We start from the raw sequence: 24,203 nt of genomic DNA, 5'->3' as shown, positions 1-24,203 counted from the left end.
GTATGAGTGGCCCAGCTGGGATAACTAACTGATCGAGTCCAAGCCTCAAGTCTTTGAGGGGCAAATGCACGTTTCTGACAGTTGTAATGAGAGTTCTAACATCAGTTCTGGTATGGTTATAACAATATACAATATACAATATACAATATACAGAATGTACCATTTCACAAGTTGGTTCAAAAGTGATGTTGGTTCAATGTCATAGAGCTTTAACCCATTAAAACCGGGAAAGCATCGGTGTCCTTTTAGATTTTTGCGTTGGTTATTAAAAAATAGCAGATATACAAGCTCAATAGCAGCTTGTACATCTGCTATTTTTTTGAAATATCTTGAAAATGTTCAAGATTCAAGATCATGTGTCTTGCATGATCAGGGGTTGACACCAAGGTCTCAGAGGCACTTGCCCGTCGGGCAAGTACAGGTCATGTTCTACTTGCCCAAAGGTCATGCCCACTTGCCTGAAAAGTAAATCGTCCATTATAAAATGATAGGTAAACTTTGAATTACCGTTCAATTTAACACTTATTTTTTTACTTTCTGGGGCTGTGCGATAAAAAAATTCATATAATTTTTATATACATAGCTATGAAAATGGACTATGGGCTCACACATGTTATTTTATATTTTTAAGTGTAGCGACAGTGAAAACAGCACATTATAGGTAAACAGTGCTCTTATTTTACATTCCACAGATCAGAAGACAGAGCTCTGGCCACGTTCAGGTGTTTAGACAGAAATATCTTGTTGTGTTTATAGACGGTTGTGTCCCCTCTCAAACGAGTACTTGCCCGGTCGGGCAACCTGAAAGCAAACTCCACCTGCCCGCAAGTTTTATTTACCTGCCAGGGGCAGGTGGGCAACCCTTAGTGTCAATGCCTGATTGCATGGTTGTATGTGTTAAGTGTCTGTACAAAATGCATTCAGTTCAGAGTTTTATTGAAAATAAATATATCTTTATTTTTTATTCTCGTCATCTATAGGGGGTTGACTCCTCCCAACAACCACAGGTACAGTTAAGCACATGAGACAAATACAAACATTAATAACACATCAGTAGAGCAGTGGTTCTCAAACTTTACCCCCCCAAAATGAATGTGTTTGGCCGCGGACCCCCGTCTGAAAATATTTTGTGCCGAGGTACAATGTGAACTTGCAGATCGGCTATTTTAAAATAGCTTATGTACATAGGGTTATAGTGGTTAAACTGATTTTTATGCCAAGTTAAATAATTTAGCTGGAGCCTCGGTACCCCTGGAACCCCCTCAAAGACCCCTGGGGGTCCCCGGACCCCCCACCTTGAGAACCACGGCAGTAGAAGGCAGTAGAACAGTCATCACATCACTGAGCAGGAAACTCAAAGTTATTGTAATATTGTTGTACAGTATATCGTAGTTTTGTAGTACAATACTGTAGCATCGTTGCTCAGTATATTGTTGCATATTAGTACAATATAATGTAGTATTGTACAACAATATATTGTATTGTTGTACACTACAGCATAATGTAGGCTAGTATTGTGTACAGTATATTGTAGATTTGCAGTATACAGTTGGACAGTATATTGTAACTAATGCATTTCATGTGATCACCCAAACAGTTTATAGTGGACATATTCATCCATGTGCATCTGTGTGTGTGTGTGTGTGTGTGTGTGTGTGTGTGTGTGTGTGTGTGTGTGTGTGTGTGTGTGTGTGTGGGGGGGGGGGGTTAGTCAGTTCTTAAATATCGTCGCTGTCGGGTAGAAACCTTGTATGTCCATATTTCAACCTTTCATGTTTTTGTTGCAAGTTAATTCCCTGCTGTCATACGATCGTGTCACCAAATAATTGCAAAAACAGCAGATATACAAGCTCTCAGCACGCGTGTCGTGTTGTGAGCTTGTAGAACTGCAATTTTTCGAATGTTTGAAACAGAAAGTGTGTCCGTGGGTTTTATAAATATTGAACCAATGAAAAGTATTACAGGAGTTTGTGACTAAATAATAACTGCATTGGATCCATTGGATTTTTTCTATTTCCTAAAATGTACGGTTTTGGATCTAAAAGGTTTCCACCCGACAGTGACGATATAAGTCTGTTGATGACATTAAAACGGCTCCTTATTTTTGTAGTATTTAGTACACAGATAGAATTCTATTACTGCTGGTTTATATCCTACCGGGACCTCTAGTACTGCTGGTTTTCTATCCTACCAGGACCTCTAGTACTGCTGGTTTTCTATCCTACCAGGACCTCTAGTACTGCTGGTTTTCTATCCTACCAGGCAAACTAGTACTGCTAGTTTAATCTCACCAAAGTACCGCTGATTTTGTATCTTTACCCGGATAAAATGTGATTCTTTGCATGACTTACTTGTTGTCGTCATTTTATCAGTCACCAGGTGAATGCAATTAACTTCCTGGTAGGATAGAAAGCAGCAGTAGGCTACAAGTAGATATTTTGGAGCAGGGTTGGTGACTGTGTAATTGAACACCGGCTTCGAATGCTATCAATGCATTGAATGGGAGATTATCACGTTTTATCAGACCATTGAATGGGCGAGTAGGCGACATACTGACCTACCCGCGATTTATCAGATCATTCATTGGGCGTAATCAGGAGCTACTGAACTACTCGGAGGCAGAGCAGTTCCCACAACATGATTTACGATTAGCTAGCAAAATATCCTCTAGCACAGTGATTCTCAAACGTTTTACTTTAAAGGACCCACCCCCCCCCCCCCCCATTAGTGGGCCACAGACCCCCATAACTAAGGGTGTAAAAATGACAAAAGGAACCAAATGGACCCATAAGGGTCCATTTGATTCCATTTGTGAACCCTCAGAGTTACAGACCTGTAATGATCAATTTGGTTCCTAACTATCAATCTAGCTGAGGACCCCCTGGAACCCCTCAAGGACCCCTGGGGGTCCCCAGACCAGACTTTGAGAACCACTGTTTCAGCAACATCAGCTCATTAGATTATTTTGCTCCGATTAGATTGGATTAGAGTGATTAGTTTGGTCTGCTCTAGATTGATTAGTTTTTTGTCTGGTTAGACAGATTAGTTTGGTCAGCTGAGATATACAGTATTAGTTGGATCTGGTTATAGATAGATTAGTTTGGTCTGGTTAGATGGATTAGTATCATCATCCTTGACTGAAACCAGAGGCGATACAAAATGAAACAATATTGTCTATCTACAGTATCTCAACATTTACACCCTGTTTACAAATAGACAAATGTTAAAACATAAATTTAATAATGAAATATTTTACATTTCTAACAGTTTACTCCCGGAAAGAAAAAACTAAAAAAGACAGGGAGTAAATCACAACTCCATCACTCCATTTCATCAAACAGAGCACTGAACTCAACTCCTTTTTAGGGATGAAATGGTTATTGCACGAGGGAAAGAGACAGACAGACAGAATGTGTTGGAATGTAAGCTAGACAGTATTTGACTTTTAGGTTACAACATTTACAAGTAATCTTCAGCTAGAAGATTTTTTAGTAAGACGTTTTAAAATATCCCAACAAACAAATTATTTCTTATAAAAAGCATTTCAACATGACAGACAACGGACGTTTGACAGTGAAGACAGTAGCAGCACAAACTATGACCGAGTCTGGGTTAAATATGCTCTAATTAGTACTGCAATAATCATCATTTATTATTGTTATTACTGTACACAAAGACATGACGCCAACATGCTAACGGAGGTTAGCACAACACTGCAAGCTCCACCATAATAATTATGGGTTGTTTTAACGGTACGACCAGGCCATACCCTCATCGCTGTCACCATGACAACGACCAGGCCACACCCTCATCCCTAACCATGACAACATACTTTAACCTCCAGCTGACTGACCTTTCACCTCTCAGAGAACAACCTAGCTTCACACACTTGACACAAATCCTGAACTGTAGTGAACTGTACTATACTGTACTGCAGTGATTCTCAACATTTGTTATGGCAATTTGTTACAATATTTTATCTCTGGGACCCCCAAACTACACTGTTAAATCCAGTGTTCATTTAACTCAAGAGTTACAGATCTGTAAGGGTCCCATCTAGACCCCTGGTGGTCCCCGGACCAGACGTTGAGAAACAGTGCTGTACAGTACAGTACTGAACTACACAGTAAAGAAATCTACAGTAACTGTACAGCATTGGACTATAGTGTAAGTACTGTACAGTATTGTGGTCCGACTGGATGGTTAATGCTGATGATCAGGTTACATGGTATATGGTCTGCTGGCGCTGGAGTTATGTTCTGGTCTATATGGAATGTTCTGGTATCAATGGAATGTTCTGGTATCAATGGAATGTTCTGATATCAATGGAATGTTCTGGTATCAATGGAATGTTCTGGTATCAATGGAATGTTCTACTATAAATGGAATGTTCTGGTATCAATGGAATGTTCTGGTCTACATCTGGTATAACTGTATGTTATGGTTTAAATGGTATGTTCTGGTGGAACCACTACATATGGTATGTTGTGGTTTTAGTGGTGTTACCAGAGGATGTACAGAGATGATGATGAACTATAATGACCGCAAAAAAAAGTCCTCAAAAGTCACACAATCCACATCCCACACACACACACACACTTCCTCCAACAGTCTGTTTAACACAATCTACAAAACCTCCTGTACTTTGATTCTAGTTACTATGATAAGCTGGTACTTTCAGAAGTACCATAATCACCAATTACAACAACCAACTACAGTAACTCTCTGTGTTGTAGTATTGTTATAGTCGTGTTGTCAGATTTTGTTGGGTTGTGATATTGTGTTGTCACATTGTACTGTGTTGACACTAGAGGGTAGCATAGTCCACCCGGAACCGTAAACCCGAGACCCTACCCGAGAGGGATCGGGTACGGGTTAAAACTATTCGAATTGCTGCGGGTGTCGGGTGAGTGAATCTGAAATGGTGTGTTGTAATAATGTTCTCAAATCCATAGCGCCTCTTCTTGCATATCGAACGAGCCGCGCTTAACGTTAATAGGCGATTGAAATCTCAAGTGCCGTGCCGTGCAGTGCAAGCCTGAACACCAAGGAGGTTTTCTTTAAGTGAAGCACAAACTACAAGGGAAAGTAAAATGAGCAAAAGCCACCAGGAACATCATGTTAGTGGAGCGCTTTTGTGGCTATTATCGACGGGGACTGGAAAAAAGTTGGCGAAAATGTACTCCCTTCAACCTTGGGAGCGCGCTCCCAAGGTTGAGTGCAGCCAAGACAGGTACGTCCTGTCTCAACGCAGCTCTCTGACTGAGACCTATGACTGATTCATAATTTGTTGCGTGCCGTGAATAGCCGACCTACAAGCTCACAAGCCGTCGAATATACGCGACGCCTTGTGAGCTTGTAGGTCTGCTATTCTCTGCCGTTCCAGCCGCGCGACGGGGCATAAATTAGGCTCAACTCCAGCAACAACGGAGGGGAAGGCGATACTGACGGACACAGATAGGGCTAGTCTCAATGGTGAAAAAGTGCATTGTTTTACAAAGCCTCGCTGAAAATATAATTACGTAACGTAACCTGTGCACCGGCTCCAGTTAACACATTAACCGCCAAGAACGTAGTCCTACGGTCCGTTAAATCCAACTGTTAAGCGCCGAGACCGTAGCCCTACGGTCCACGGTCTTTTCGCGCTATAAATGTCCGGGTTCACTTTCGGAATTTTTTTGATCCACTTCCGTTTCCGGTTTGATGACCGGAAACGGAATTATTTGGGATCCGGTTTTGACGATCACGTCCGCTCCCATTCTACAGACGAAACTGAAACTCAATTCTCTTCCTGTAGTTTTTTCTCCTCGCATTTCACTGTTTAACGTAATCCGCTCTAACTACAACATGGATGCCCCGTTTGACACGTGATTTTCACTGGGAGATACGTTGAGATGTCGCGGATGTAAACAGACTTTGTACGGCTCAATCTTAAGGATTTTAACAAGATCTATGGCGACATGAAAAAAACAAAAAAACAACAAAAACACCTTGGCACTGGTGAGTACATTATGAGATTAACCTCTGGCGGTCGATGTGTTAACGGGTCTAGACACGGCAAGGTCTGTTTCGGACCGGGTCTAATAATCTCAAATTATCCTTGGGTCTGTTTCGGAACGGGTAAAAAAAAGAATTGGACCCAGTCTACCCTCTAGTTAACACATTGTATTGTTGTCACATTGTGTTGTCACATTGTGTAGTTGTGTTGTGTTTGTACCCAGGCTTGGTCATAGTTGACTCTCTTCAGTTTTGTAGACATACAGTGTTTATTTTGTACAGTGCTGTTGCTAAGGGCTGTGGTTACTAGGGAAGTAGTTACAGGAGGTTGTTGCCCTTGACTACAGGGGTTCTCGGGTGGCCAGGGGCGATCTCCGTGGTGACATGACGGCCAGCAGGTCGTGGAGAATCTCCTGACGGATTTCGTCTGCAACACTCCGTCTGATCTGCTCGCACACACGCACACGCGCACACACGCACACGCGCACACACACACACACACACACACACACACACACACACACACACACACACACACACACACACACACACACACACACACACACACACATACATAACATAAGAGGTAAAAAATAAATGAAGAAATTAAAGCTGCAAGCAGTGATGACCACACCAGGATGCCTGTTGAAGTTAAAAGGTGTTGCATGTAATAAAGCTAAATAAAATGTCATGACTGAAACATTTTGTCAGGCCAAGTTCTAATTTGTGACACACGCACCCGAGCGATATTTGATGGTTGGACATCATTGCGGCACATGTTGTCAATGGAAGATTAGTTATTATTATTTCGATGAAATGGATTAGTCTGATAAAGTGTTGCACCCCAAATAACCAGTAGACAGACCTCTTTAATAAGCTCCTGGAGTTCCTCTGCTATCAACCCTCCAACTCTCCTCTCCGGTCCTCCTCTCGCCTCCTCTCCTTCCCTCCTTTCCTCTCCTCCCCTCGCCTCCTCTCCTTCTCTCCTTTCCTCTCCCCCCCTCGCCTCCTCTCCTCCTTCTCTCTCCTCCTCTCCTCCTGTGTCCTCTCTCTCCTGGCTGGGCATGTTGGGGCGAGGGGGAGGGGCGGGAGTTATGTTGATTGACGCTCTGTACACTTCCTGCTTCTGCTCGCCGCCTGCTCTCACTGGACTAGAGGAGCGGGAGGACGGGCCCGTGGCTGTGGAGGGGGTGTGGCTTTCGTCGTCGAGCTCTGATTGGAGGAAAAGCTGCTCTCTCAGCAGGTCTGATACCTGGATGGACAGTCAGACAGACAGACAGACAGGTTTTACAAGAGAAAACTAAAGAATTAAATTCACCTTTCAGGAGGCAAAGAAAGGAGGTAGTACTATTTTCCCGTTAGACAGACGACCCCCCCCCCCCTGTTCTTGTACATAGTCTTTTCTTTTCTTTTTCCCTTTGATGTACATAATGTTATCTTTTACCTGTTTTTTTTTGTAATGATATTTGAACTGTGGTGCCACTATATATGTCTATGAATTGAATATCAAGGAACTCATTGGAAACAAGACTGCAAGGATTTTTATGAACGGACCTTTTAGACAAAGTATTTTAAATGTAACTGTGCTGTTTTGCCTAATAAAACATTCAATCAATCAACCAACGGGCTTCAAACGTCACTGTGTGTGTGTGTGTGTGTGTGTGTGTGTGTGTGTGTGTGTGTGTGTGTGTGTGTGTGCGTGTGCGTGTGTGTACGTACCGGTTCCATGGCTCTCAGTGCTGAGGAAGTAGACAGATCATCAATACTGCTGCCCTGGAGGACAAGAAAAGAACAGAAAACACAGGAGTTGAAGACAATTACATTTGCAGTTCAGCATCTGACCAACAGATGGCAACACAGTACTATTGTTTTTGTAACCTAGCAGGAAAGGTTCAGATGAGGTGCTGATCACTAGGAATAAACTTAAAATAGGGGGGGGGGGTGTTGCACACTCTGGCTCCATGTGCCTTTGTATCCCAACCTTTTATCCGTGGAGCCCCCCTTTCTTACATCTGACAAATGTAAATGTAGACTATTATTGTGTCCACAATACTGTATGTGGAGTGTGGACATAAACAATTTACAATTGTGTGTGTGTGTGTGTGTGTGTGTGTTGTGTGTTGTGTGTTGTGTGTTGTGTGTGTGTGTGTGTGCGAGCGTGTGTGTGTTACCATGGGGTGGCTGTGTAGTCTGTCCTCCAGTTGAAATTCTAGTTCCTGCAGTTCGCGTCTCACAGCCGACCTTAGAGCCTGCAGCTGATCTGCCTGCAGTCTGAGCAGAGGAACACATTTGCCTTGTTACATATACAGTATAACCTACTGGTTTAAACTGGCCTTCATTTACCTTGTTACATACACAGAAGCTACTGGTTTACACTGGCCTTCATTTACCTTGTTACATACAGAGAACCTACTGGTTTAAACTGGCCTTCATTTACCTTGTTACATACACAGAAGCTACTGGTTTAAACTGGCCTTCATTTACCTTGTTACATACACAGAACCTACTGGTTTAAACTGGCCTACATTTACCTTGTTACATACACAGAACCTACTGGTTTAAACTGGCCTACATTTACCTTGTTACATACACACAGAAGCTACTGGTTTAAACTGGCCTTCATTGTCTCCGCCAGAGGTGGAGAGTATGTTTTCGTTCTTGTCCTTCCGTGTGTCCCCCCGTCTCAGCCAAGCTAACATTGGTCAAGCTTCACGTGACACGTGACAATATGTTGTCACCAATGCTTTTGATTGGCTAGCGAGACGCATGACGAAATAAAAACCTATAAATAGGTGTGTCACTTAAAAAAATCAATTATATTTTTTGAAGTGAGCTTCCATCAGCCAAGCTAACATTGGTCAAGTGACACGTGACAATATGTAATATAAATAGGTAAGACAGGATTAATCAGGAACAATACTGGCGGAGACCTGTGCTCCGAGGAGCACATTTTCTAGTTTACCTTGTTACACACACAGAACCTACTGGTTTAAACTGGCCTACATCTGCTCTCAGTGTAAACAGATGAGTAACACATTTATCTCGTTACATATGTACTCTTTGAAACTGGCCTACATCTGCTCTCAGTGTAAACACAGTGTGTGTGTGTGTGTGTGTGTGTGTGTGTGTGTGTGTGTGTGTGTGTGTGTGTGTGTGTGTGTGTGTGTGTGTGTGTGTGTGTGTGTGTGTACCTGTCAGCAGGACTCAGGTGTGTGTAGACAAGTGCCTGCTGTCTGATGATTGACAGCTCCAGATCCATCATGTGACTACGGAATTCACACAAGCTCTCCCTCTTCTGTTGTAACTCTGCCAGAGAGGACTAGAGAGACAGAGAGAGAGAGAGACAGAGACAGAGAGACAGGCAGGCAGGCAGGCAGGCAGGCAGACAGACAGACAGAACAGAGAGTTAATAGAGTAGTTGAATATTCTCAGGACAATGTTTGCAGAAACAGAAATGCATTGTGGGTACCTGTTGGGTGGATGCACCTGATCTAGGATCAGTGAACAGGTCTGATGGTGTGTCTGGTCTCTGGACAGACAGACAGACAGACAGACAGACAGACAGACAGACAGACAGACAGACAGACAGACAGACAGACAGAGAGACATGTAAATATACTGAATATACCTCTGGCTAAATGTCAACACAGATGAGAACTTAAGGCCTGCACTGTCTGCTACCGACTATTGACTTGGTGACTACTGACCACTAGTATTGTTTACCGTTGTTGTGGTTCCATTAGAATTCCTATATCAGTGGTTCTCAACTTGTGGGCTGGGGCCTACTGGTGGGCCGTGAGGATACTGCAAGTGGTCCAACGAATAATAGGCAAAACACTAAGATTTTAATGATAATATAACATTAATATATTTTTTAAATGAATGTAAAAATCGTTAGTTTTCATTGTGATACCGTTAAATAGGAACTTATCCTAAGTTAGTCCCTCTGATCCGAGCCGCAAGACAATCGATTGATTGATCACATGCGCTGAAAATGCACGCAGCCCACCCATCTGACCACTGTTGGGTGGGCCGCAAACAAATTTCTAGATTTTTCAAGTGGGCCCCGATCCCGAAAAGGTTGAGAACCACTGCCCTATATAAGATTTATTCACAGACAAAAGCTCTGCTGAATTTAACTCAAACAAACAGGTCTGCAATCATCACTTACTACTTACTACTTTACCCGCACTCGACACAATCATCTCATGTCATCACTTATCATTTTAGACATGGCTAAAAACACACATTATCCCAAAGTCTTCATTGTAACATCTCACTTCCTAAAACATTTCTTCACAAACCAAAAAAAAACTGGGATCATTTTAACTTGATTTAGTGGGTAATGTATTTGAATATGGCCTTGGCATGACAGAGGAAGCGAGGGATTGATCTTCCTGCATGGTCGTGTGAAAGATAGACCGCACATAATCAGCTGACGTGATTTAACAACATATTTAAAGATTAATTTCACTTATGACTTTAACCCATTTTGGGCGGGAACCCCTATTTGTAACTATACCTTTCAGGACGGAAAGCCCTTTTGGGGTTGTTGTTGCTATATGTACAGTATATAAAACATGCATTTGTTGTACATTTTGAATACATATTTGAAGTTTTTCTGAAAACTTAGGTCAGTTTTTAGAATGGGCCTCAGGTCTAAATGGGTTAACTTGAAGTAACACAGCGTGTGGCTGTGGGGGTATACTGCGCTGGGTCACATATTAAGTTAACTGTCTGTTCCACACGCATTAGACATATCAATAATGATATAATGATGTTATTACATAATGCTGTCCTTCCTTCAGTATGTTCTGGCACTAACCTGGTGCATAGTCTGAACCGCTCCTCTGATGTCATGCAGAACTCGCCTCAGTTGCATCTCTGTACTTGAAGCTAAGCCTGGGGCTGCAGTAGAACCCTGTCCAGGGTACAGGCCCTGTCCTGGGGCTAGATTAGAATCCTGCCCAGGGTAAAGGCCCTGTCCAGGGTACAGGCCCTGTCCTGGGGTTAGAGTAGAACCCTGCCCAGGGTACAGGCCCTGTCCTGGGGCTAGATTAGAATCCTGCCCAGGGTAAAGTCCCTGTCCAGGGTACAGGCCCTGTCCTGGGGTTAGAGTAGAACCCTGCCCAGGGTACAGGCCCTGTCCAGCGGCTAGAGGAGAACCCTGCCCAGGGTACAGGCCCTGTCCAGCGGCTAGAGGAGAACCCTGCCCAGGGTAAAGGCCCTGACCTGGGGTAGAAACAGGGTGGGGGTAGTGGCCGTGGGGTGCGGGTATGTGGAAAGCAGGGTAGGGATGCAATCCATAACCGTGGTACCCAGCGTAAGGTGAGGTATAAGGAGCCAGGTATGGCGATGACTGGTGATTACCATAGCCCTGATGAGGCATTGTGGGAGTTGTAGTCTGCTCCAGGTTGGAGAGGCTGCCATGGTGAGACATGATGGGAGTTGTAGGCTGGTGGAGGAAGCCATGATGGGGTATAGAGGGGCGGGGATAGTACAGCTGGTTTAATAAGGACTGGTGGTGAGGTGATGTGTAGTAGGGGTGGTGACTGTAGTAATGGCTGGGGGGGTGTTGCCTGGTGGAGTTGGAAGTGTTAGGGTGGGGGTGATGTGGAGTACTAGTTTGGGGGTCCCAGGCAGAGCCACGGTTGGAGGGAAATGCATCGCACGTCGGCAGCCTCGAATTCGATTTCCAAACGGAATGGTGCTTTTGATAGGCTGCGGGGTGGTGATGCAACTGGCCGGGCTGACTCTGACTGCAGAGATTGGGGACGCTCTGGGTGCTCCAGGAGTGGGCGGGGCCTCCCAACGGCCTCTCCAGCCAATCGGGTGGCGGCGGGCTGGAGCCCTGTAGCGAATAGGACGATCGCGTGAGGTGCTTCCTCCGCGTGAGGTGGGACTTAGGGAGGACGCCGTGCGAGAGAGTTTCCCCGTGAGGCTCAGATGACGATTGGACGGCGGGGAACTGAGAAGAGGCGGGGTTTATGAAGAGGGTAGAGAGATGATTGGTCGGCTCTTCGCCGGAGTGCTGCGGGGCGGAGACGCTGGCAGACGAGCCCCTCCCAACCTGGATCCTGAGAGAGGACACCATCCTGGATGCAGGGCTGGCACCATCATGAAGTTTTAGTTGACAATTAAATTGTCAAACAAATAATTATGATTAATGCTTTAACACATTCCATGCCAGAGTTTAATCTCATAATGTACTCACCAGTGCCAGCGTTTTATTGTTGTTTTTTTGTTTTTTTCATGTCGCCACAGACCTCGCTAAATAAGTTAAAAGTGCGCGTTCATTTGGTTCTAAACACACGGCGGATCCGTGAGAAACGGCCAGCGAAAATAGTTTCCAAATCCGTGCCGCCATCTTGAAGATATAGTCGATCAACGCTAAACAGTGATCAGCGAGGAGAAAAACAACAACCGAGAAAATCGAGTTTTAAACAGGATCCCAGACAGGAAGCGGATACGATCGAAAAAACCGGAACCCGAATAATTCTGTTTCCGACCGGAAACCGGAAACGGAAATGGATCAAAAAAAATCGGAAAGTGCACCTGGGGCAATTACAATGGGAATCGGCGGTTCGCGTAGATCTACGCGACTGGCACGCTGCGGCTTTAAATAGGTTCGCGTAGATCTACGCGATTGGCATTCAATGTGTTAATTGTGTTTTAGGCATTGAATGTTGAAACGTATAAATCAAAATGACACTTCTGTTTGCCTTCTAGGATTTGTAAACAGAAATTGCACAGGGCTGATATGACAACTAACATAACCAGTTGAACCCCATATTCTGGGGGGAACCTTAGCCCAAAAATGGAAGATCTACAAGCTCACAACGTTGTGAGCTTGTAGATCGGCTATTTTTGGCGAAGGGATCTGGTGCTGACAGGAAAAAAACGGTCCAAGTACAGAGCCAACTCAGATCCAAAGACTAGTGAGTTTTAAATAAAAAAATATACAAAGAAATGGCTGACTATGACGGTACCAATAATTATTGGTACCGTCAATAATTATTTATAAAGTAAATAAATAAATACTGTACTATATGGCCAAAACAGGCCATGCATTTAATAATTTAAATAATTTAATATTAATATTTTTCAACAGTAGAGATAATACAGATGAATGGAGCCAATTCTGGCGATTATGCAAAAAAATATGGCGATCAGGCGATTAAGGTAATATAATTGTGACAGGCCTTACCTGGACGGACAGAGGGAAGAAGAGGAAGGGAGAGACATTGACCTCTGCAGAGTAGGCGTTCCTCTTCCTCGGCCTGGCAGATGGAGGGTCAGGGAGTTGTGGTAGCGCTTGGCTCGCTCCAGTGCCTGTTGGACCAGCAGAGCTGAGTAACTCGAACTCTCAACCTCTTCCTCAGAGCCGTCTGACGCAGCTGTGGACTGGGTGGTCTGCAACGAAATAGCCAAAACTAGAATTAAAAAAATGATTTTAGTCAACTGAAAATAAAAACGGACACTGTATTGTGTGTTTACAAAACTAACTAAAACAAACTAAAATGAACTAGAACTAACAAAAATTATAGAGGAAATGTTTTAACACTCTCACCGCCAGGCCCGTAGCCTACGGGCCGATAAATCCAACCGTGGTGCTTTTTCCTTTTTTTCGAAAAAAAAAAACTTTTTTCAATTTTCTATACGGCACATTTCATTGTAACACCACCGGAAACGGAATTATTCGGGATCATGTTTTGCCGATCCCGTAGGCCTCCATTCTAAAGCGCACACTGAAACGCCATTTTCTTCGATTGTAGTTTTTCTCCTCGCTGATCACTGTTTAACATAAACCGTTCTAACTACAACATGGCGGCTCCGTTTGACACGTGGTTTGGACTGGTAGACGCAGGGAGATCTCCGCGATGTATACAAACAGTGCACAGCTCAATCTTAAGGATTTTAATGAGGTCTATGGCGACGTGAAAAAAACAACAATAAAACGTTGGCACTGGTGAGTACATTATGAGATTAACCTCTGGCGGTCAATGTGTTAATGTGTCAAAGATCTTCAAAAGTAGCAAAATAATGTGATGCTTCGTTGTGAACTTGTAGATCTGCTATTTTTGAATTTTTTCTGAACTTGTTGAATCTTGCCCCTGTCTAATTAATATTCCAATAAAAAACGAACTAACGCTAAAACTAATAACTTTTCACAAAATAAAAAATAAACTTCGTCAAATCGAAATAAATATGAACTATAATAACCTGGGTCTGCGTTTCAGACTGGGTTCCGGTGTGTCCGGTCTGACCCACCTCCTCAGAACTACCAGTCCCATCATGCACCTGTGCTGCTGACCCGAACTCCTCCCGATCCTCTTCTGTGTCGGCCAGCCGTTCGAACGCCGGTTGGTCCACGGCGAGGGGCGTGGCCACGTCATGTGACGCGTGCGAGGTCACAGTGGTCTCGCTGTCGCAACTGTCACTGCTGTCCTGCACCTGGTGGAGGGATATTTGATTAATTCAAGTCATTTTGTTGACTAGTTTGTCAGCAAATTGCTGTCAATTCACTAAGACACACACACACACACCTTGAGGTAGCTGTTGGAGTCAGTAGATGGGTCCTCAGCAAAGCCACTACTGTCTGACTGTTGACTGGCTGTCCTTATCAACCCTGTCACAGAGACACACGCAAAATGAAATATATTATTATCCACAAATAACAACCAAGCCTCTATAGTCAATTTAATTATCAGACAGCTACTGTACAAAAGATGTACAGATATGTTGGAAGTACATCGTTTGTCTGTTTGGCTTACATAAGGCTTTGATCTAATAAGACAATAGTTGATTCTATCTTTTACTTATTATTAACTCCTTATCCAATAAAACTTTAAATTAAATTAGCCCAGACATCAGGCGGGAACACACAGCTTGGTGGGAGAGAGGGTGTGTGTGTGTGTGTGTGTGTGTGTGTGTGTGTGTGTGTGTGTGTGTGTGTGTGTGTGTGTGTGTGTGTGTGTGTGTGTGTGTGGGGGGGGGGGGGGGCGGTAGACAGTTCAAGGTGCACCCTAGAGACCCAGTGCCAACATATCACGGGCCATAAATATATACCTTACAATCTGTTAGGAAGTCCCATACATACATTAATTTGGATACATGACATGTAGACGATATAACTCAAAGGTCATGAGCCAGTGTTCTCAAAGTGGGGTCTGGAGACCCTTGAGGGGGTTCCAGGGGGTCCCCAGCTAAATTACTGACATTTCGGAACCAAATGGGCCATTACGGATCTGGCCTTACGGGTCCATTTGGTTCCATGTGTACACTCTCAGAGTTAACTAAACACTGCGGATTTTAAAGCAAGTAAGTAGCCTTGGGAACCAATGGTACCCGAGCCATGTGGCCCATACGGCAGGAGCCTTATATCTCCTGCCTCTCCTATTTCTGTAGCGTGGTGATGCGGCTTCATGCACAAGTACAGTACATCCCCCAGCCATGATGTACAACAAGAACCCCCCCTGAAAAAGACACTAGTATGTCACAGGGACATAAAGGTGGGATCCCATACAAGTTGTATCAAAGGTTTGTGGCCAAATGCATATCAAACTGGGGGTCCTTGAAATAAGTATGCAAAGTACTGTCATAAGCAATAGGTCCTAATAAACCAATGGACTGAATCAACTCAAACAAACAGACCCACTGCTGTGGCAGCATGGTCTCAAAGAAAGGGGGCTGAAGGGGGCTGAACATGACACGCCCAGCCCTCCCCCGAATATTATAATATTCAGGATACCGTCGTTGTCGTACCATGTTGTTTACTCTGATCTTGCACTTTGTAAGAGTGTCTTGTACTGAATGATCAGGGGGTTGGCGGTTAGGGATTCGGGATTCAGAGGTCAGGGGTTGAGGTTAGAGGCCAAGGGCTGTGAGATGGAGGTCAACTCACCACTGGTTCTGGAGGTGCTGCGTGTCTCATCTTCATTACTCAGCACCTAAAAACAAACACACACACACACAATAACCCAACCCCACACACACGCAATACGAATATTACTATCATTAAAGGGCGGCCGTAGCTTAGTAGGTAGAGAGACTGTGGTAATCAGGAGGTTACCGGTTCGACTCCGGGACTACCCAGAGTATTTGTCAAAGTGTCCCTGAGCAAGACACCCAACGCGCCGCGGATGCGATGCGTTGTGAGCTTGTAGACTGTTTATATACGGTATGCCACGCCGTCGTCCGATTAAGTATAAATCGAGCTCAAGTCTCAGATGAATTGCATGAGGACATAACCTTTGACCTTCAGCTTACCTCCTCCATTTCAAAGGAGTCCTTGGTCTCTGTGCGCAGCTGAGTAAGATGAGGGTGGAGCAGGGGCGGAGCTCTCTGTCTGATCTCCTCTGTCTGATTGGCCGACAGTGGTTGATCCTCCGTCTGATTGGCTAACCGTGGTTGATCCTCCGTCTGATTGGGTGACCGTGGTCGTTCCTCCGTGTGACTGGCTGATTGCGGTTCCTCCTCCCCATTGGCTGCCGAAGTGGCGAGTCTGTCTTCTGGCCTGTAGGGAGTCAGCTTTTAATAACAGGTCTAATCACTGGTTTCACTGGTCTTGTGTCAGTGGACTGGGTGTGTTTACTGGTGTGTCAGTGGACTGGGTGTGTTTACTGGTCTTGTGTCAGTAGACTGGGTGTGTTTACTGGTCTTGTGTCAGTAGACTGGGTGTGTTTACTGGTCTTGTGTCAGTAGACTGGGTGTGTTTACTGGTCTTGTGTCAGTAGACTGGGTGTGTTTACTGGTCTTGTGTCAGTAGACTGGGTGTGTTTACTGGTCTTGTGTCAGTAGACTGGGTGTGTTTACTGGTCTTGTGTCAGTAGACTGGGTGTGTTTACTGGTCTTGTGTCAGTAGACTGGGTGTGTGTTTACTGGTCTTGTGTCAGTAGACTGGGTGTGTTTACCGGTCTTGTGTCAGTAGACTGGGTGTGTTTACTGGTCTTGTGTCAGTAGACTGGGTGTGTGTTTACTGGTCTTGTGTCAGTAGACTGGGTGTGTTTACTGGTGTGTCAGTAGACTGGGTGTGTTTACTGGTGTGTCAGTAGATTGGGTGTGTGTATATAAAAAAATGTAATCATTTTTATTACAGAAAAGGGTTGGGATACAGCATAGAAAGACAAACTGAAGAACATATATGTATATATATATTTTTTCCGTATCTCCCCTTTTCTCTTTTCTCCCCATAACCCCCCCACCCCAGATGACTATGACTACTGTCAACCAGACAAACATTGCATTATGTCAAAGGCTAAGTAAAGGAAACACAAGTAGAAAGTAAATGCAAATAAAAATAGAATAACATAACCAAAAAATATATAATAAAAACTAATAAAAATAAGACTGGGTGTGTTTACTGGTGTGTCAGTGGACTGGGTGTGCAGCACAGTGATTCTCCACCTTTATAGGATAAGGACGTCCAGTTTCAGAGTGCACAATTGGAACCAAATGGACCCCTGAGGGTGAATAGGGTCACCCCCAGTCAAAATAAAGTCTGGACACACCACTGGACCCGGGGTGGTCCTTGGACGCGACGTTGAGAACCAGTGGTGTAGCAGTGTAAAATTCAAATATAAACACTTGTTTATGCATCTAAAAATATGGACTCTTCACATAATTGGAAGACTATGGCCCGATTAACCCATTAAGACCTGGAACTGTGTCATTTTTAGATTTGAGCTAAAAAGCATTATTTTACACTTTGAGCTATTCAAAAATAGCAGATATACAAGCTCATAGCGCGGCACCGAGTGCCGCGCTACGAGCTTGTAGATCTGCTATTTTTGAAAAATCGTGAAAATGTTTGAAAATCTTTGAATATATACTTTTAAAGCGAACATTTTTAACTCAAATCTTAGCTTCTGGGGGTCCCTGGAACAAAATATTTTGATGGGGGTCCGCGGCCAAATACATATCATTTTGGGGGTCCTGGACATGAAAAAGATTGAGCACCACTGATATAGAAACGTTTTTCAGAAAACTGTTGAGATTTAGGAGACATGTAGAATCGGCTTCAGGTCTCAATGGGTTAAAAGTGGAAGAGTATACAATCTTTGTCCGTCTGTCCTGTACCTGTCGTCTGTCGGATCGTCCGTTTCCTCTTTCGACGACCCGTTGCTCTCCTCGGTAACGGTGGCGAGGACGCAGCTGTCCTTTCGGAGGGCCACCCTGTGGTGAGCGTCGGTACCGCTGCCGTCGGTGTGCACAGCGTGACCGTTGACCAGGGCGATGTTGCTGTGTCCTGGGTGTGTGTGTGCGTGGGCGGGGGCCGTGTGTGTGTCCGGCGGGGACTGGCTCAGCAGGTTGTGTTTGCTGATGGTTTTCTTGAGGATCCTGGCCACGTTCAGAGCAGAGTTGTTCCTCCTCAGAGGAGCAGGCAACGCATCCCCTCCCCCGATCTCTTCTCCTCCTCTCTCCTCTCCTCTCTCCTCTCCTCCTAGCAACACAAGATAAAGTGTCAGTAGAAAAAACAAGTAGGGGTGCAACAGTTAATCGAACTAAGGGATTAAAGGGATATTTCACTTTCAAATAAAATAAACATTAAAAAAAAATTTAAAAAAGAAATGAAAGAAGTTATGGCAAAATCACGGCCCCCTCACACATTAGTAGGACACTCTAATGCGTGAGGGGGCCGTGATTTTTCCATTACTTTTTTCATTTATTTTTAATATATTTTTTAAATGTTTATTTTATTTGAAAGTGGAGTATCCCTTTAACCCGTTAACAATCCGGACGTTTTTGCATTTTTCAGACAAACAAACAAGTGTACACAAGTCTGTGTGTCACCTACATAGGCAAGCTATATACCATTTTAAAAGGTACAGGTCTTGTGATTAAAATGATGCAACGTACGGTACGGTACAATCAACGCCGAAGTCCGACATACAAAAACAAACATTCGCAAAGTTGCAGCGACTTGAATTCTACCCAAACCGATATGAAATATTTCCACAAAAATTATGTTCTTATTTCAGGGAAGAGTAAACATGATCCAATCCAGTGATATATTAAGTCCAAACCACGTTTTTCCGTCGAGAAACCAACATAAACCCTCATAGGGCATAGCAGTGGAGGCCATTTTGTGGTTCCACCAAAAAAAAGGCCATTCATTTTTTCCCATAGAGATTTCCAAAAATATGTATATCCCAATTATTTTAAGCCTAGAATCAAGCCATCCAGGCTCCTGGTGAATCATGACTATAAAGCATTTGATTCTGTGAAAAACTATTTTTTTAAACGGCAAAACAAAGTGTATTTATTAAATATAGTATATCATATAAATAAATATTAAATTTTTGTTTTTCTTGTTTCTTGTTTTCTTTTAGTTTTTTTTTCACAGAATCAAATGTTTTATGATCATGGGCTAGGTAAGTCCTCATACTGTGGCCACATTGTGTTTTCCAGCTCATATATGATAATAGCAGTGTTATGCAGGGATCCATGTATAGAAGATATTTAGGCAAGAATTAAAAACCTTCTATTCCAGTAAGTTCAAAATTGTATTACTCAATGTCAGTTGCACATAGAGTTGATTCTTTTTGCTAGGGAAAAACCTCAAAGTGTTACATTCAAAATGAGACCGTGGCCAAGCATTTATTCACAATGGTTCAAGAACAACAATCAATTTACTTTGGGTCTGCTGTGTATAGGTGTTTTTGGCAAATTATACAGGATTGTCAATTATAAAAAACAAATTCATAAATCGATCATTTATCTTAGATTGCTAGTTTGGGCATGTCATTATGGGCCACATTTTTGCAGATCTACAAGCTCAATGAGTCGCAGCGCACTTTTATAGTCTTTGGTACATTATGCTGCTGTTGTTGCAGTCTGGATTACAAATTATACGCAGTTCCATCCAAGTTTGTATTTGTGTGTGCACACATGCGCACCCGCCCAGGGCGCATCTTGCAAACTACTGGACCGATCAGGGGCACAGTTCTTGTGCACGTTGCCAATAGGCCACGGAAGCAAATCCCTTCTTTTTACATTTTACACTTTTGGAAATATGTTTAAAATGGAAGTCAAAGGGGAAACTCCAAATATGGAGCTGACTGACATCATTATACTGATGTCATAATGTGAAATCAGCTAGGTTTGATCAGCCTATAAAAGGTTGCTGGGACGGACAGACACACAGACACACCGACAGATGCACGTTGGCTGTCAGACGTAGGCAGCAGACAGACGGACGAAGACACACAGACGAAGACAGACAGACGAAGACCGACAGATGTTGCACTGGACGGTGACCAACGTCAAAGTTGGCCCAGAGCCATCGGTAGATTCATCGGATCATGTTGCAGTAGCAGTGGGGCACGAGGTGTACTTATTTGCAGGGCACGAGGTGTACTTCTTTGGAGGGTACTGTGACATGAACGACACAAAACAAATGCATGTGCACGTCTTCAACACAGCGTCTTTGCGCTGGATGTCATTACCCCAGGTGACAACTGGAAGTGGAAAACGTCCCCCTGACGTTCCCCACGATCGCTGGGGACACACAGCTGTGCTGATAGGATATATCATCTACATCTGGGGAGGGTTCAACTCACGGGGTTGCAACCGCCTTTATGCATTTGACGTCGCCACCCACAGGTGGTTCAAGCCTAACGTTTCAGGGACCCTTCCAGAGGCGAGGTGGTTCCACTCAGCCTGTGTTTTGGGGACGGTCATGTATATATATGGAGGATACAATGATCTGGCTGTACGCTCCGATGACCTCTATAAGTTGGACACCACCACCACAATGGCCTGGTCTTTAATTAACACCAGAGGCACTCCACCACCTGCTTTATCAAGGCACTCTGCCACTATCATCGGGACAAAGATGTTTGTATTTGGGGACCAAGGGGGGTTTAACCAGGACTACAGCATCAGAGCGTTTGACACAGAGACCAACTGCTGGCTGAGCGCGCCTTCTTCTACACAGCTTCTTCCACAGGGAAGCAAGGCTCATTCAGCATTTAACTACAATGGAGAGCTGTACATAGTACTTAACTTTCCCTGGACAGTGCGGACATTAAATGATGTGTGGAAATTCAATCCAGAGACCCTCTCCTGGAAGAAGCTTGAGCCCAAGGGGATAAGCCCCATTTATGGACCGATTTATAGAATGTGCTGTAGCATGGTGGGAGATCATATCATCCTCTTTAGAGCATTGACAACATCTGATAAACTGTACATCTTGGACTTCAGTCCCAGCATGAAGACGCTATGCAAGTTGGCAGTTATTCAGTACGGTCTGGAGCAGTCGGGACTCCCACATAACATCAGGTGGGAACTGGCGTCCATGACTACCAACAGCAACACGTGACGACAGCAGAGAGAAAGTTCCAGACCATGCACATTTTCTGTGCGAAACCCAAAAGGAGAACTTTGGTGTCTCTCATGGACCCAAACATAGAAAAATACATTATGAATTAATCACTTAAGCCCTATTTCAAACATACTGAAAACAGCCGATCAACATGCTCACAACGTGTCATAAGTTTGTGGCCGTAGTAGCTAAATCTGGCATACATTTCGGATATCTTAACTCTCTTACTGCCAGACTTATTTCTGGCTGCGTGCACCCCCACTGCCAGCGATTTTTCATTTTTCTCTCCTTTTACAAGTAGTTACATAATATCTATCTCCAGTATGATCGATCCCCTGATGGTTGCTAATCACAGAGGGTTTCACTGTGCTTCCGCGAAAAAAAAAAATAATGTCATCGTGACCTCCCGTTTAACACATTGGGTGCCAGAGGTTTATTAAAATATTATACTTTGAGTGCCAGGACTTTTTAAACATTTTGAACCTTTTTCAAGTAGTCACAAAATATTTTCAGTGATCACCGTCCTCACGGTGATCCCCTCATTACACACATACAGGTCTCGTACAATCGGGGGGAAAAAAATTAAAACATTCGGAAATCCATTCCATAGTTGCAGCCAGTTGAAAAAAGTTAAATTAACATTGTAAAAAAAAAAAGTGCACAGGAGCCGAGATACAGGTTTTTGAAGTCATAAGTTAACCAGGAGGTGGATTGGAGTCTAAATCTTGTAGGAGTGATATTTCCTGTTGCTGTGAAGGAAAAAAAAATAAAATAAAAAAAAAAAATATATATATATTTTTTTTTTTTTCAAAAACCGTATATATACGGTTTTGGCACTCAACGTTAGTATGCGCAAAACCGTATATATACGGTTTTGGCACCCAATGTGTTAATATCAATATCAAAATAGCATGTCTCGGCCAGAAATACATAGTTAAAAAAAAGTACACAGGAGCCAAGATACAGCCTTTTTTAAGTAATAAGTTAACCAAGAAGTGAATGGAGCAGCAAATCTTCGGATCACGATATCTTGGGTTCTGAACGTTTTTCTAAAAAAAAAAGAAGAAAAAAAATCGTCATAAGTCGTTCTTGCCAGCCAGGGCGTTATGACGATGTCTCGTCATAAGTCGTTCTTGGCAGTGAGAGAGTTAAATACAATGAGATTGAGCTAACAGTTACGTTTTGTTTCTCTGTGTGTCCAGTCTGGGGAAAGTTGTCTAGCGTGGCTGAGTAAACAAGGACTCTGTCTGTCTCTGTCAGACGGACCCCATGTATTTCCAGGATAACAGAGATAACACTCGCAGAAAGGTTGTTATTTTGAGAGAGAGAGAGATGTCCCGCAATATGAATAAATTTGTATGCGTTTTATTTTGATGGTAACTGTATAATCGCAATATTACACTCGGGGGTGTGCTTTATCATAATTATTGGCACTTCAGTGATGCTTGCGGAACTCGTCTCTGCCTCGTTCCTGACCGCATCACTGGCGTGCCAATAATCACGATAATGCAAACCCTCTTGTGTAATATTGCTTAATTATACTTCAAACATATTTTTTACTCTTTTACTTAGTACATGTATTTATTCAACAATGTAACTTCAATTTGTAGGAAGCTTGTGTAGCGCACTGGATTCAAACCCGGGTCTCCCGTATGGAAAGACAACTTGACCACTAGCCTAAAGGAGAATTCCCCCTTGGCCAGGGAAGATATTAGGCTTTTTGGTCATCAGGCGGAGGCTCTGAGCCGTCACTTCTAGACTCGCCCCTCCTTTTGACCTCCCCCCACCGGGAAACCCGATCCGGGTCGCGGCACCATAGTAACGCCCGGGATTCAAACCCGGGTCAACAGTGTGGTGGTATAGTGGTAAGCTGCCTTCCAAGCAGTTGACCCGGGTTCGATTACCGGGCATTACACTTGAACAAAATAATTTCACCCGGTCATTTATACTTGGTGGCTGTGATGTGACAAACTGGAAGTTGAGTAGGGTTCAAGGTGAAACCTTGTAGATATTCTGGCTATGCTGCATCTGCTGTACCATGGTTATGGGATTTATTTTTGTATGTGTGTGGGGGGGGGGTTGCCTTGGTTACCTTGGTCCCTGGAGCCGATTCGTTGGACCGGGTTTCCAGACACCTGGCTGTACAGCTGAAAGAACTCATTAGCTACTGTTGTCAAGACCTCAATCTGACGGAAACGACCTGCACACACACACACACACACACACACACACACACACACACAGAGAGAGAGAGAGACAACAATTAGCAGACATTTTAGTTGTACTTAATTGTCATTAAATGGGTTGGTCAAATCCGATTGGTTGATAGGTGTGGTATAATAACCAAGTCCAATGTATTAGTACAGTTCTATACAAACAAAACATTAGCTCACAATGCCGACCTATGCATTGGTTTTATATTATTTGAAATGTTATTTTTTAAAACAACATTGGGATGGTCAGTTATGCAGCCGATGTGTCCCGATGTTTAAATAAGTATAGTAAACCAAAAGAAATCATGGATTATTTAGATTTCTCCTTTGCTTTGTTTGAATGGTGTAATTTCTAATTACCAGAACTATCCAGTAGAGGGGGTTCTAATACAAGCGTGTCAATGAATAAATCAGTGAATACAAGTAAGTGTCAGAACAACAGTCATCCTTCATCACTGTCAACCTGGCGCCCCTATTTTGGGCATGTCATTATAGCTGGAAAAAGACCTGTTGCACCCCGTGCTGGCTTAATGCAAGGACTTTAAGTGCTGCAGCACTGGAAACCAACCTTGGGGGTGGGCGGGCATCAAATGGCAGGGCAAAGGTGAAAGAAGACGAGATTATGCATCTCAATTATCCTCCAATATATATATTTTTTAAAAGACTCA

At 43.6% G+C, this 24,203-nt stretch overlaps 1 protein-coding gene across 2 annotated transcripts in view; it reads right to left on the bottom strand.

Annotated features, from left to right (window-relative positions):
* Positions 1–5,561: 5,561 nt before the first annotated feature.
* The window catches only part of itprid2 (ITPR interacting domain containing 2), a 47,261-nt gene continuing 28,619 nt past the window's right edge, over positions 5,562–24,203 (bottom strand). For both annotated transcript variants that reach the window (XM_080412367.1, XM_080412366.1), the window contains exons 11-24: positions 23,415–23,522; positions 18,076–18,439; positions 16,267–16,513; positions 15,902–15,947; positions 14,544–14,626; positions 14,221–14,451; positions 13,205–13,410; positions 10,823–12,104; positions 9,467–9,526; positions 9,189–9,316; positions 8,169–8,268; positions 7,717–7,770; positions 6,863–7,249; positions 5,562–6,443 (exon numbers count right to left, since the gene is read on the bottom strand). In XM_080412367.1, the coding sequence (XP_080268493.1) occupies positions 6,339–6,443; positions 6,863–7,249; positions 7,717–7,770; positions 8,169–8,268; positions 9,189–9,316; positions 9,467–9,526; positions 10,823–12,104; positions 13,205–13,410; positions 14,221–14,451; positions 14,544–14,626; positions 15,902–15,947; positions 16,267–16,513; positions 18,076–18,439; positions 23,415–23,522 (3,401 nt within the window). In that variant the 3' untranslated portion in view covers positions 5,562–6,338. The remainder of the gene's footprint in view (positions 6,444–6,862; positions 7,250–7,716; positions 7,771–8,168; positions 8,269–9,188; positions 9,317–9,466; positions 9,527–10,822; positions 12,105–13,204; positions 13,411–14,220; positions 14,452–14,543; positions 14,627–15,901; positions 15,948–16,266; positions 16,514–18,075; positions 18,440–23,414; positions 23,523–24,203) is intronic.

The sequence above is a fragment of the Gymnoscopelus braueri genome, assembly GCF_963280865.1.
Source record: "Gymnoscopelus braueri genome assembly, chromosome: 18".
Classification (NCBI taxonomy): domain Eukaryota; kingdom Metazoa; phylum Chordata; class Actinopteri; order Myctophiformes; family Myctophidae; genus Gymnoscopelus; species Gymnoscopelus braueri.
The sequence above is the reverse complement of the archived record's forward strand: the minus strand, read 5'-3'. Positions and strand labels throughout refer to the sequence as shown.